Source organism: Octodon degus, unplaced genomic scaffold (assembly GCF_000260255.1).
Source record: "Octodon degus isolate 3935 unplaced genomic scaffold, OctDeg1.0 scaffold00024, whole genome shotgun sequence".
In the NCBI taxonomy this organism is placed as follows: Eukaryota; Metazoa; Chordata; class Mammalia; order Rodentia; family Octodontidae; genus Octodon; species Octodon degus.
The window spans coordinates 18,126,893-18,139,334 of record NW_004524600.1 but is presented as its reverse complement, the minus strand read 5'-3'; the positions used below and the strand labels follow the sequence as shown (position 1 = coordinate 18,139,334).

Genomic DNA, 12,442 nt, shown 5'->3' with positions numbered 1-12,442 from the left:
TTAAAAAAAGAGTCAAGCCAAATACAGAGATCACTTGTGCAAATCAAGAGGCACCAAAGTAGAGATAAAAGGGTTTGCAGAAGGAGAATTCTGTCATCTTGGGGACCCCAGTGATCAGGCTCTGACTGGAAATATTTTTGTGTCTCTAACCATTAGTCAGCTCTTCAAATAGCGAAAACAGTGTCTCGCTGACATTCATTGTTCAAAGAGTCCTCTCCAGCATAATGCCAGAATGTCTTCCTAAGAGACGGGATTGAAACCAAGCAGCTCTTCAGTGCGAGGTGAAGAGATACAGTTGGGCCTAGAATTTTAATGGGCTGTTCTCTATCTGCTTATGCGTATAAGAAAACTGTTAGAACTTTTGTGCGGGGAAAAAAATAAATAAATAAATAAATAAATAAATAAATGTGTTCATTCTTTTATCCTAAATTTAAATGGAAGTACGGTACGTATACAGAAAAACACACACATTCTAAGTATTTGATGAGTGCTCACACACTAAGAACTGCATCAGTGGACCCAAAGGCAGACTGAGAAGGAGGGTACTACCAGGGTCTTCCGGTCAGCTTGTGACCAAATCACCCCGGCTAGCCATTAAAAGTAAGTGTCCTAAATTCTACCTCCTTAGGTTACTTTTGGTTAATTTTTAAACTTTATATGCTTTAAACAATATTGCATGTGCTCTGCTCTGATGTATCCATCTACTTTTCAGTCATGTTATTGGAAGTCCCATAGTTAAAGTTTATTAACATTGCTGCACAGCATTCCATTGTTCAGATATACTACGATCCAACTGTTTGCTGTCCACAGACATTTGGGTTGGACCTATTTTGACCTTCACATTCTGCTATGAATACTGTTACTTGCTCTGTTTGTATATTTGTGCCCATTTAAATGCATTTCTGGTGAGACAGGGTGGTGCACACCTGTAATCCCCGCACTTGGGAGGCTGAGGCAGGAGGATCATTGCAAGTTCGAGATCAGACTTGGCTACAAAGGGAGCTCAAGGCCACCCTGAATTGCATAGCAAGACCCTGTCTCAAACAAAAAGACAAAAATAAAATAAAAAGACAATGTGGATGTATTTCTGTTTAGTAAATGTGCTTCAGCTTTGTTTATTTATTTTTTTTTATTTTAGCACAGGGCCTACAGTGTCTCACTACATAGACTGGACTCATAGAGATCCACCTGTGTTCAGCCTCCCAAGAGCTGGGATTACAGGCGTGCGCCACTGCACCCAGTCTCAATCGCTGTGTCAGCGTTCCTCAGGGGCGGGGCTGATATGGCACAGCAGGGATTGAACCCCTGCTTCTGTGTTGTCTAAGCAGGCGCTTTAATCAGCTCAGTTATTTGACCACCCCGTGCTTCAGCTTTACAAGACAATGTAAAATATTTTCCCCAATTACATGAGGGTTCCAGTAGCCCTACATCTTTTCCAACGTGTTATGTCATCCATATTTTAAATTTTAATCTACTCTAGCAGGGGTGGAAAGAAAGCCACACCTTTTTGTTTTGTTTGAATAAAATTTCTACTTGTTTTTTCTTGTTTATTTCAACACGAACGCAAGCTGATTGAAAACAAATGTGTCAACCCCTCCGTCATCCCACCTGCTTCCCCAGCGGGACTTTGTTATAGTTCCCATAATCCTCTTCCTATGCAGATCGCAGAGCAGTGTGTCTCACAAACAGGATCATAGAATTTATATTTTCTATAACTTCCCACTCAATCTAAAATGACGATACATTTGCACTTATTTACATATAGGTCTGCATCTCTGTCTCAGTCACTCATTCGTTTTGGGGACAAAATAGCTGACGTACACAGTTCAAAGGAGCAGAGGTTTGTTTGGGCTCACGTTGTAGAAGTGTCAGCCCTTGCACGGCCAGCACCAGGGCTGCAGGACCTGGACTGAGGAGAGCTGCTCGTGCTGGGCCACGCAGGAAGCCGAGAGCGTCAGGGTGGGAGCCGGGAAGGGGGCTGTGGCCCGCCTCAGCCTGCCGGGCTCCTCCTGCTCCCAGTGTGTGGGCTCTAAGGTCCTGAACCCAGTTACCCTGCAGAGCTCCGCCCCGTGGTTTCGAGAGGCTCTAGAGGGCATCTAGATATTGTAGGACCGTAACAGTGTCTAAAAAATACATGTTCAGTATACGTGTATTTACTGAGTAGTCCTACAGGTGAGAACTGCACATTTGGGGCCTGGGAGATGGCTCAGTGGAATAAGCGCTTCCCGGCAAGCGCAAGGGTTCAATCCCCGGTTCCGCAAAAAAGAAAAAAAAAGAAAAAAAGAACCACACATTTATGTAAACATTTCTTTGCTGTTAACGATCACACTGTTTCCAACTCTTTGCTGTACCCAGGGGAATGTCACGAACATTCATTCATTCAATAACTATTAATTTAGTACTTATGCCAGTCGTTAAATTTGGTTCTGGGGACAGAGCAGGAAGCCAGAGCAAGACATCCTGGCCTTCATGCACTTTGCATTCTAGCTAGGAAGGTGGATAATAAGTGAGGTGGGGGAATGTATCATGAATGCATTAGCATGCAGTTAAACATGTTTGTTAGCAATAAGGGCTAAAAGGAAAATGGGAGTGGAAAACTTTGGCAGAGACAGGATTGCAATCTGAGGTAAGATGACCAGAAGTGAACTCACTAAAGAGGGTGACGTTGAAAGTGAAGCCTAAGTGAGACAAGGTCCCCGACCACATGGGCGCGTTGGGAAGAAGCTCCCCAGACACAGGAACGCGGAGACGGTAGAGGCACAGAGCCAGCGCATCCGGCTTAGTCACAGTCACACAGTGCCCTCATGCACAGGTCTACACACACATGGTGGCTTTCGCTGGGCCTGGCTAGCTCTCTTCACTTCCCAAGCCCCCTTTCTGCCTGGGGGTTCACAGAGCTCCCCTGGCTTGAGCCCCTTTCTTTGCTTCCCACTAAGGCATAAACTCCCACAACATCCTGCATGATTTGGCCACAACTGCCACCTCTGCCTCTGACTCGTGGCACTCGGTCTCCCTGTCACTACGCTCCAGCCCTCCTCTCGCTCCTACATCTCAAGTCTCCCCACTCCAGGGCCTCTGTTCCACACCTGGATTCTTTTTCAGAGTTGGCGGCATAGCTACTCTTCTCACCTGCAGGCCACATGTAAATGTCACCTTCCAGAGGGGTCCCTCTTGAGCACTGTCATGGCTTGTGCCTCGGTGCCCCCCAACACCTCATGCAGTTGTAAGGGATTTTGGATGTGATCAAATCTAGAGTGGGTGATTGATTCATGGTTTAATCCTAGAATTAAGGATGCTGGAGTTAAGAGTGGGTGATTGTACCATCCTAATCCCAGTAGACTGAATGCAACGTAAGAAATGGAAAGAGGTGTGTTGGCCCTAGAATCCTGGGTGCACTGTGCTGGCCCTGAAACCAGGCACGGTAGTGCTTGCCTATAATCCCAGCACAGCGCACTAGGGAGGCTGAAACGGGAGGATTGCTACGGGTCTGAGCTGTGTAGAGGGACCCTGCACCAAATAAATAATATTAAAAAAATGTACCACCTTGGGATTTAACGTTATCGCTGAAGGATAGAGAAGAACTGGCCTCTTAAGTATCAAATGAGTTGGGCTTCTAAAGTATCAAATGAGCTCAGCAGCACAAGCACCTGTGCAAGGTCTTGAGTTTGATTCCCCAGTACTTGGAAAAAAAAAAAATCAAATGGAGCAGATGCCCATGGAATTCAAGTCTGACCTAGGAGAAGTTAAAAAAAAAAAAAAAAAAAAAAAAGCTACAATTTAATCCCCGTTATTGTCCAAATGGGGACAAAGCCCTCCCAAAACTGAGTTTTAGATCTGCTGGGATGCATGAAACCCATGATAGCTTAGAAAAGAAAAACAAGAGCTGCAGATATTTTTGACCACAGAAAAGTAAAATCACAGGTACAAAATTCTTTTAAAAATTGTTCAGATTCTGGTTTATCTAAGTTCTACATGACCAGGTAGTCTAGCTAAATATCAAATTCCAGTGTCAAATCCATCTGATGCCAAGGAAATCATTGCTGATAACCTCCTACGTCACCGGTCTTTGTCATCTTGGGCACCTAGAGGCACCTTGCCCACGTCCTGAGAATGCCAGGGTGACTGGCAAAAGCCCTCTCAACTACTGGCTTATTGTTGGCCTTAAATACTCTTTTGGCGCCCCCCAGCGTGAAACAAGGCCGCAACAACTGTACTTAAAGTCCCTTTAATAATATTTACAGTAAAAAGCCGGCATCTAAAATAATTTTTACCAAAGAAAATATAAGTAGCTAATTACCATGTAAAGATTACATCTTTATGAAGCCGCAATAAAATTTTAATGTAATTTCTAGAAGCACAGGACTTTTGAGAATCCCTGAGAAGCGCACGGTGAAAACCTCAAGAACGCACTCGGTGTGCTCCCAACGTGCCAGGTCCACTCCAGTAACCTGCCCTGGGAGTCTATCTGCGGTAATGCAGAATGACCTTAGGTACACAACTGGTCACCGGGGCCGCGCTGTTTACTGCGGTGTTGGGAACAGTAAAAGGGTGGTGATTTAGACAACGGTGCACGGCAGAGTATTGTGTGCCTGTAAAACAAAGGAAGGAATATTTAAGGCGCTTATTTAGGAGGATTCCCATTGTGTATCAGAGGGCATAAAGCAGAATAAAATAAAATTACAAACAAAGGTAGAGAACTACTGTATTTTGTCAGCATTTGGACTTCAAAAAGGGATAGCAATTGTGATAATAATCTCATATATTTGATAATAAGCATATTTTTTATTTTTGTGGGGTTTTTTGTTTTTGTTTTTCTTTTGTCTTTTTGAGACACAGTCTCAGTGTGCAGCTCAGGCTGGCCTTGAGCTCACTTTGTTTTTATTTCATTTTATTTGGCAGAACTGGGGGTTGAACTCAGGTCCTTGCTCTTATTCTACTCAGCTATCTCCCCGGCCCCATTGAGCTCACTTTGTAGGCTGGTTTCAAACTCCCAATGATATTCCTGCCTCAGCCTCCCAAGTTCTAGGATTACAGGCACGTGCCACCCTGCCTAGCTGTATTTGCTCACACACCCATAAAGCTCTTGGAGGATGCACAAGAAACTAATATCATGTGGTTATTCATCTTATTTATTTATTTGGTACAGGGTCTCACTAAGCAGCTCCAACTCATAGTAATCCTCTTGTTTTCAGCGTCTCCAGCGCGGGGATTACAAGTGCACACCACCATGCCCCGCCGGTATGGCGTCTGGTGCTGGGGATCGAACCAGGTCTCTGTGCTGGCCTAACCAGGTCCTTCGTACGCTGAACTATCTCGCCTGCCCCACGCTGTTACTGATGATGGTATGGAAAACAGGTAGACACTGGATAATGAATTCCTTAGCATGGTTACTTTTTAATTTTGTTTTGATTATCCAAAATATTAAACAAATTTTAAAAAAAAGTCTAAGGTTCACAAATCAAGGACAGGAAAACCTTTGCTTTAAAAGTCAAGAGTTGGGCCCTGATCCCGGCTGACTGGCTTGAGGGTGACCCACCCTCGACCGTAACGACCCGCGGCCCCCACCGGGGGTGCATCTCCAGGGGTGCTCATCGTGGCCCTGCCCCACGTGGCGTCTCCCATTTCCTCTCAGCCCCAACCATGTCCCCAACACCGTCCTCCCTCAGGCAACCCAAGGCCTTCTAAAATGCGAGGGGCAGCGGAATGCGGCAAGGCATGTCTGTAATCCCAGCACTCCGGGAGGCTGAGGCAGGAGGATCTTGGATTTAAACCCACTTTGGGCAATTTAACAACTGAGTGAAATTTTGTCCCCAGATAAAAAGTCTGGATGTAGCTCAGTGAGAAGGTCCAGGGTTCCATCTTCAGAAGGGAAGGAAGACGGAAAGAAAGCCACAGGGAAGAAGGGAGGTCGGGCACAAAATAAACACGCGTGTCGGGGAGGTGTGCTGTGGCCTGCCAGCGCTAACTCCGAGACTACAAGGCCCAGAATGCACGGCTAAAATTAGGATTACGTCGTAAGTGGACCACAACGCCACGACTTCCGGTAGGGCGGAGCTCAGCGAGGGGGGCGGTACAATTGCCGGATCACCTAGGCAACCCCAATTGCGCGACAGAATGCACTTCCGCTTCCGCCTCTTGGCCGAGAGTCTGCGCAATCTCGCCGTCGTGACGCTATTCTCCTGCGACGGCGCGTGAGCGGAGGGCACTGGCGGCGGCCTGTCTCCGGCGGGAAAACCGAGAGCAGCCTCTTCTCTTCGGCGTCTGACCTGGCAACGGAAGGCCAAGCGGCACGATGACGGACCGCTACACCATCCACAGCCAGCTGGAGCATCTCCAGTCCAAGTACATCGGCACGGGCCACGCCGACACCACCAAGTGGGAGTGGCTGGTGAACCAGCACCGCGACTCGTACTGCTCCTACATGGGCCACTTCGACCTTCTCAACTACTTCGCCATTGCCGAGAACGAGAGCAAAGCGCGAGTCCGCTTCAATTTGATGGAGAAGATGCTGCAGCCCTGTGGGCCGCCCGCCGACAAGCCCGAGGAGAACTGAGCCCTCCCGGCCCCCGTCGGCGCCGCCTTCCCGCGCCTTCCGCCGCCCTGGCTGGCGTCCCGGCGCCTCCGCGTCCCGAGTCTGGCGTGCGTGGCCATGGTGTCCAGAGGTGACGCTGGGCTGCTTCGTGCTCCCCTTGGACGTGGCAGTGAGAGGCCGTCGGGACCTGGAGCTGCGGGAGGGGAAGGCTGCGCTGGACTGAGGCGGGACTGAGGCGGCGCTCGGCCTGTTGTTCCATAAAGTTTAGAAATTTCGCAGTCTCTCGGTGTGAACTGCTTGTGTCGGTGGCGCGGTGCGGGGTCTGCCGAGGTGGACGAGTAGGAAGTGCGGGCCCGCGCGTGGCCAGCCGCGCTGGTAATGTTGCTGAACGCCCGCGCTTTCCACGAGTGACGTGCCCGGGCCCGCGGTGCCTTCCAGGTTTTGGAGTTTTTTGGTTTTGGGGTTTTTAAAAAAATAACGTCGCACTCAGTCTCTCGTTTCAAACGTTTGCTGGCGCCGACCTAAACTGAATGCTCTTTCTGGGAACTCTGAGTTCAGAGATAACGAGCTGACAAATGAATGCGTTCATTCCTTGAGCGCTGAGCCCACGCGTGTTGCGCCCCACGTGGCAGGCCCTTGTTGGGCCCTTGGGGCGTCCCTGGTGCTAGCCGGCCGGGGAGAGGGAGGCCAGACCCCCTGTGGCCTCGGCAAGCGTTACGCACTGCCGGGAGGTGGGGGTGGCCGGTAAGGTAGTGATCTTAAGTGATGGTCGGGTTATTGAGATGATGATGTTTGAGAAAAGACAGAAAAATTGAAGGAAATAGCCCTGCAAAAAGCTAGAGAAATTGCCTCTCATGTAGAGGAAGTCGCCAGGGTATGGCGCTAAAGCGGGGGGTGTTTGGCCACTGGAGGAATGGCAGAAGCCAGCGTGGCTGAGAGAGACATAGAGGATGGCAACGCAGTGGCACGGAGGGGGAGACCCAGGAGTGGGAGGTAAGGACGGAGCCGCTGGAGGGGAAGTGAGCCGCCAGTTTTACCCAGTGGTGCGGGATCACACCAGCGTCTTATGTGGATTAGGAAACACTACCTAGGAACTGTATCCCTGGGCCCTGCTTTTTTTTTTTTTTTCCTCTTTTTCTTTTGTTTTTTCTCGCTCTCCCTTTCCCTCTTTTTCTCTCTCTCCCTTCCTCTCCATTTCTCCCCCTCCCTCCCTCCCTTCCTCCCTCTCCTTAAAACATCTTCGCAGTTGGACTCTGATAATACTTTTAAAAATTCTTGAAAACCCAGCCAATATACATTGGTGTGGGTTGCGGTGCATATTTTAAATACGTGTTTGAGACTACTCCCCACAAAGCAGGAAATTTGAAAGTTTGCAGCAATTTCTGTGCACATAACAGTGTCATTAAATAATAAAAGTACTTTCATGAAAAATATTTCCCAAACCGGTTTAGTGAGAACTTTTAATTTTTTTCTGTGTTTTAAGGAAGGGTCTACAAGATGTTCAGGATCGCACTACTAGATGGGACTCGTGATTCAATTTACAGCCAAGTGCTGGGATTACAGGCGCATGTCACATGCCCAGAGGGCGGGGCTGTCGCGTGGTGGGGGGGGTGTCTAGGGTGCACCACCAGCCTCAAGCACGCGTTTTAATTCCCTGAGTTATTTGGCTGGCCTTAGGAGAATTTAAAAAAAAAAAAAAAAAATTTGGAGATGTCTTTGACACCTGGCTTACTAGGTGATTGGGTTGTCATTTTCTGTATTGATACTGTTGGGATAAAAAGTTTTAGTGGAAGTATGAGAAAATTTCTTCATAAATATGTAGGTTGGGAACACTTTTTAGCCCTTTGTGTTATTCTATGACATTTAAGCAAAAACTAGTGGTAGTTTCTGAAATTACAGCATGGAATCTGAAGCTAGGTTAGTGAGTTGACATTAAAATTCCTTGAGCTATCTTGAATTTTTTTTTTCTTTTTTGCAGTACTGGGGGTTGGACTCAGAACACCTTACTTGCCAGGCAAGCACTTACTATACTGAGCTATCTCCCCAGGCCTTTGAATTTTGGATGGATTGTTCTTTTAAAATTTTTTCAAAAATCCTATATCTATTTGGTACAGTGTCTCACTACACAGCTTGGACTCATAGTGATCCTCCTGTCACAGCCTCCTCAGCACTGGGATTACCGGGTACTAGGTGCTGAGAACCAGAGATTCAACCTGGGTCCTTGTGCTTACCAGGTAGGTGCTTAGACCAACAAGCTATCTCTGCAGCCCCAACTCTACAGGTCTTGTAAATACTTCTCTGTATATATGAAAAAATTATGTTAGTATTATCCCTGTTTCTTCAGGAAAGTTACAGTATTAAACCAAGAAATTCTCAGCACTGTATTTTCTGCAGGTGTTAAGTTGTGACTTGAAAGCCTCAGTTTGATTACTGGGAGAAAATAATTATTTTTCTTTAAGTGATAGGCCCACTTAATTTGTTTTCAAGAATGTAGGATAGGGGCCGGGGAGATGGCTCAGTGGAATAAGCGCTTCCGTGGCAAGTGCAAGGGCCTGAGTTCAATCCCCGGTTCTGCCAAAAAAAAAAAAAAAAAAAAAATGTAGGATTGCTACTAAATACCTAAATGTGAAAACTAGTTCTTTTTTGTAAAGCTGATGCACCCTTAAGAGACAGTAGTTCAGTTTGCAACTCATAAGTATGACTACTTTCCCTTGAGAAACCCAGCTCGTTTTGTGCATAGCAGGAGCACTGTGTGTATTGCCAATTTCATCACAAAGTAGTAAAAAGCAGGTCTTCTGGGTGTATGACTTCATAAAGTTAGCCATCTTTACAGTTTCCTTAAGGATGTTCATAAGTGACACTGGTATTTGTTTTAGCTGTTTTTATTGAAAAGGTGACAATATAATAATTACTAGTACAGTTTAGTGCCAGTCCCCTGACTTGTGAGAGTAATTTTGGCACTTGGATTTCTACCATGTGTGCAAATTAACAATGAAAAAGGCAAATAAAATCATGGTATTTGTATACAAGTGGGTTTGACTTAGTACTCCCTGAAATGCCTACAAATTTTACTTGGAAGAATGCGGATATAGTTACTTACACTTGAGTGTTTAGTAGACATTTTTGCAAAAATGAACAAAGGACCTGGGAGGTGACTCAGTGGCATAAGCACCTGCCTGGCAAGAGCAAGGTCCTGAGTTTGATCTCAGTACAGGGGATGAAATGGGCCATCGCTTAGAAAACCAACTGAATTGCTTCAGATGATTCAATCAAAGTGTCAACATTAATTCTGTTTCCCTTTTTACCTTAAAGAGTAAAACTATAAATCACTCTTCTTACAGAGCTTTATAATGGTATACAAAGTGTCATTACAGTGAGCCCTGTCCCTAATTGGAAGCTGTACCAAACAGAGCAAAAAAAAAAAAAAATGATGTCAGGCCAGCCAGATAGCTCATTGGATTAAAGCACCTGCCTGCTTAGGCAGATGCAGGGACTGGGGTTCGATCCCGTTTGCAGTGCTGGCCCCGCCCCTGGAGCACACTGAGATGGCAAATGAGACTGAGTGTTGTGTGCAGCTGTCGTCCCAAAACTTGGGAGGCTGAAGACAGGAGAATCACCACGAGTCCAAGCTGTGTAGTGAGACCCTATAAATCTTGTACTAAATACATTTTTTAATACAATGTCTTGTACTATAGATAAAGAGATGAATCTGTCATATGGGCTGGCATATGTAAAAACTGAGAAGTATATATGTATATTAACTCCACAAATTGAGAAGGATGTTAGTAACTTAGAGAAAGACCTCCACAAATTAGCTGGAATTTATATTGTTGGGTTACATAAGGACAAAGATTTTCACCTGTTAAGTGATATATTTTTATTTATTTATTTATTTATTTAGCGTGTGTGTGGCCAGTTCAGCCCACCAGGGGGCGGGGCTGGCTGGCATGTGGTGCTGGGGGATTGAACCGCGTTCCCTGTGCTTTGCTAAGCTTGTTGTAAGTAGGTGCTTTAGACCACTGAGCCATCTCACCAGCCCCAAGTGATATATTTTAAAATATGTGTCTGACACTTCTTATTGGATATAGGAAGATAGAGCTTAACTGATAATATACAGGCAGTCTTCAACTTGGAAGTGTTGATTATTTTTTGTACATGTGAAAAAGTCAAATTCATTAATATTACCCTGTTTTCCTCAGAAAGGTCTTATGCTATGAAGAAACCAAAAAACTCCCAATACTATATTTTCCACACATGGGACACAGGTCTCAACTGTGCTAAGATAGATAGTGGCAAAGAAAGATGTTTGAAGACATGTTTCCTGTCATAATTATAGTATCTAAGCATTTTCTCTTGTTTAATCTTTGGGAAGTACCATCTTTATTTTACAGGTGAAACAGATTCAGAAAAATTAATTTGAAAAATCACACAGCTTGTTATCTAAACCCAGATTTGAAACTAGCTCAGTCTAGTTTCATGATACAGAATCCCAAACATCCACTGCCCTATGCAGATCAAATATTTAGAAATAATACTAGAATAAGTTGATGCCAGATATTGTCTCCGATTTTTAAATGTCAATACTAAAGCCTAGGAGATTATAGTGAAGAAATATCAGTATACAATAGGAAGGAATATGAGACCTCATATCATTTTAATATACATTAACTTGAAATATGTTCAATAAAGATAAACATAGAAGGAGGTAAGTGTCTTGTGTGGAAAACCTTCCATTCCGCTGTCTGAAAATAACTGCCCAAACAACTCTTGCCCGCTGCTGTTCCCTGTTGGGCCACAGGTAGTGATCCCCGCGTCCGACACAGGGGGGCAGCAGATGACTGGTGCAGCTTTCTTTGGGGAGCAGCTTTGCAAGAGTGGATTCCTGCCAACTTCAGAACAAAATCAGCTGTTTTTCTATTTATTTACATGGATGTTGCAATTAAGAAGCCACATGCAAAACTATAAATAGGCATTTTTTTCGTTTAAATTTGTAGCGATCCCTTTACAGATCACTGCGTCAGCTCGCGAGGATAGAACAAGAAAAAGACACCAACTCACAAGGACAGAACAAGATAAAGACTGCCCTTGAGAGGATGAGTCGGCAGAAGAAACGCAGCCCTTACAGGCAGCAGCGAGGGCTCAGTGCTAAAGAAAGACTGAAATGCAAAGGCTGTAGTTCTCAGGAAGTGATGATCGTAAAAGGCAGGAGGGCGGGAGAGCACGCCGGTGGAGCGAGGCTTTGAACAGATCCTTGCGACACAAGATAGAAGGTCCAGGCGGAGGAGAGTGGAACAGTGAGAGCCTCTGGGCGTGCTGCCAGTTACCACAGACCCGGCAGGGAATTCAGACCACCTTCCCTACTGAGAAACCATTCTGTGGCTTCCTTCTAATGACCTCTCTGTCTTCCACGCTCACTGTCACAAGATTAGAAAACCAAGCCCCAAGTCCCAGGCTAATAACAAAAGTTACGTTTATTGAATGCTCACTATGTGCTAACAACTTGCACACACTGTGCCATCTTCATAAGGAAATTGAGAGCTGTCCTATTACTCCAGTGAGCAAGTCTAGAAGGAGAATTAAACTGCCTGTAAATCTTGGTTGGTCGGCAGGTAAGTGTAGAGTCAGGGCTGGCCTTCAGGTCTCTTTCAGGCTCCTCATCGATCAGGGCTTTCCCAACTGTGGTTTACAGAAGTGTAACACTGAGAAATTATTGGCAGCTTTTTGGGGGAGAGCAGCAAAGAGTTGTTTTTTAGAAATGCTGTGAGGGCAGTGTTACTTTTTTTTTTTTTTTTTTGGTAGAACTAGGGATTTGAACTCGAGCCCTTGTGCTTACCAGGCAAGCACTTATTCTACTGAGCTATCTCCCTGGCCCCTATGTTGGTTAAATTTGTTTCAGAAGTGCCACATACC

At 45.6% G+C, this 12,442-nt stretch overlaps 1 protein-coding gene across 1 annotated transcript; it reads left to right on the top strand.

Moving 5' to 3' along the window:
- Nucleotides 1-6,160: 6,160 nt before the first annotated feature.
- Sf3b5 (splicing factor 3b subunit 5) lies at nucleotides 6,161-6,808 on the top strand. Its single transcript, XM_004628552.2, has one exon. The coding sequence runs from the start codon at nucleotides 6,293-6,295 to the stop codon at nucleotides 6,551-6,553; it is 261 nt and encodes an 86-aa protein (XP_004628609.1). The 5' UTR covers nucleotides 6,161-6,292; the 3' UTR covers nucleotides 6,554-6,808.
- The last annotated feature ends 5,634 nt before the right edge of the window (nucleotides 6,809-12,442 follow it).

Coding starts and splice junctions, on each gene's coding strand:
- Sf3b5 (XM_004628552.2), top strand. CDS start 6,293: ATGACGGACCGCTACACCATCCACAGCCAGCTGGAGCATCTCCAGTCC.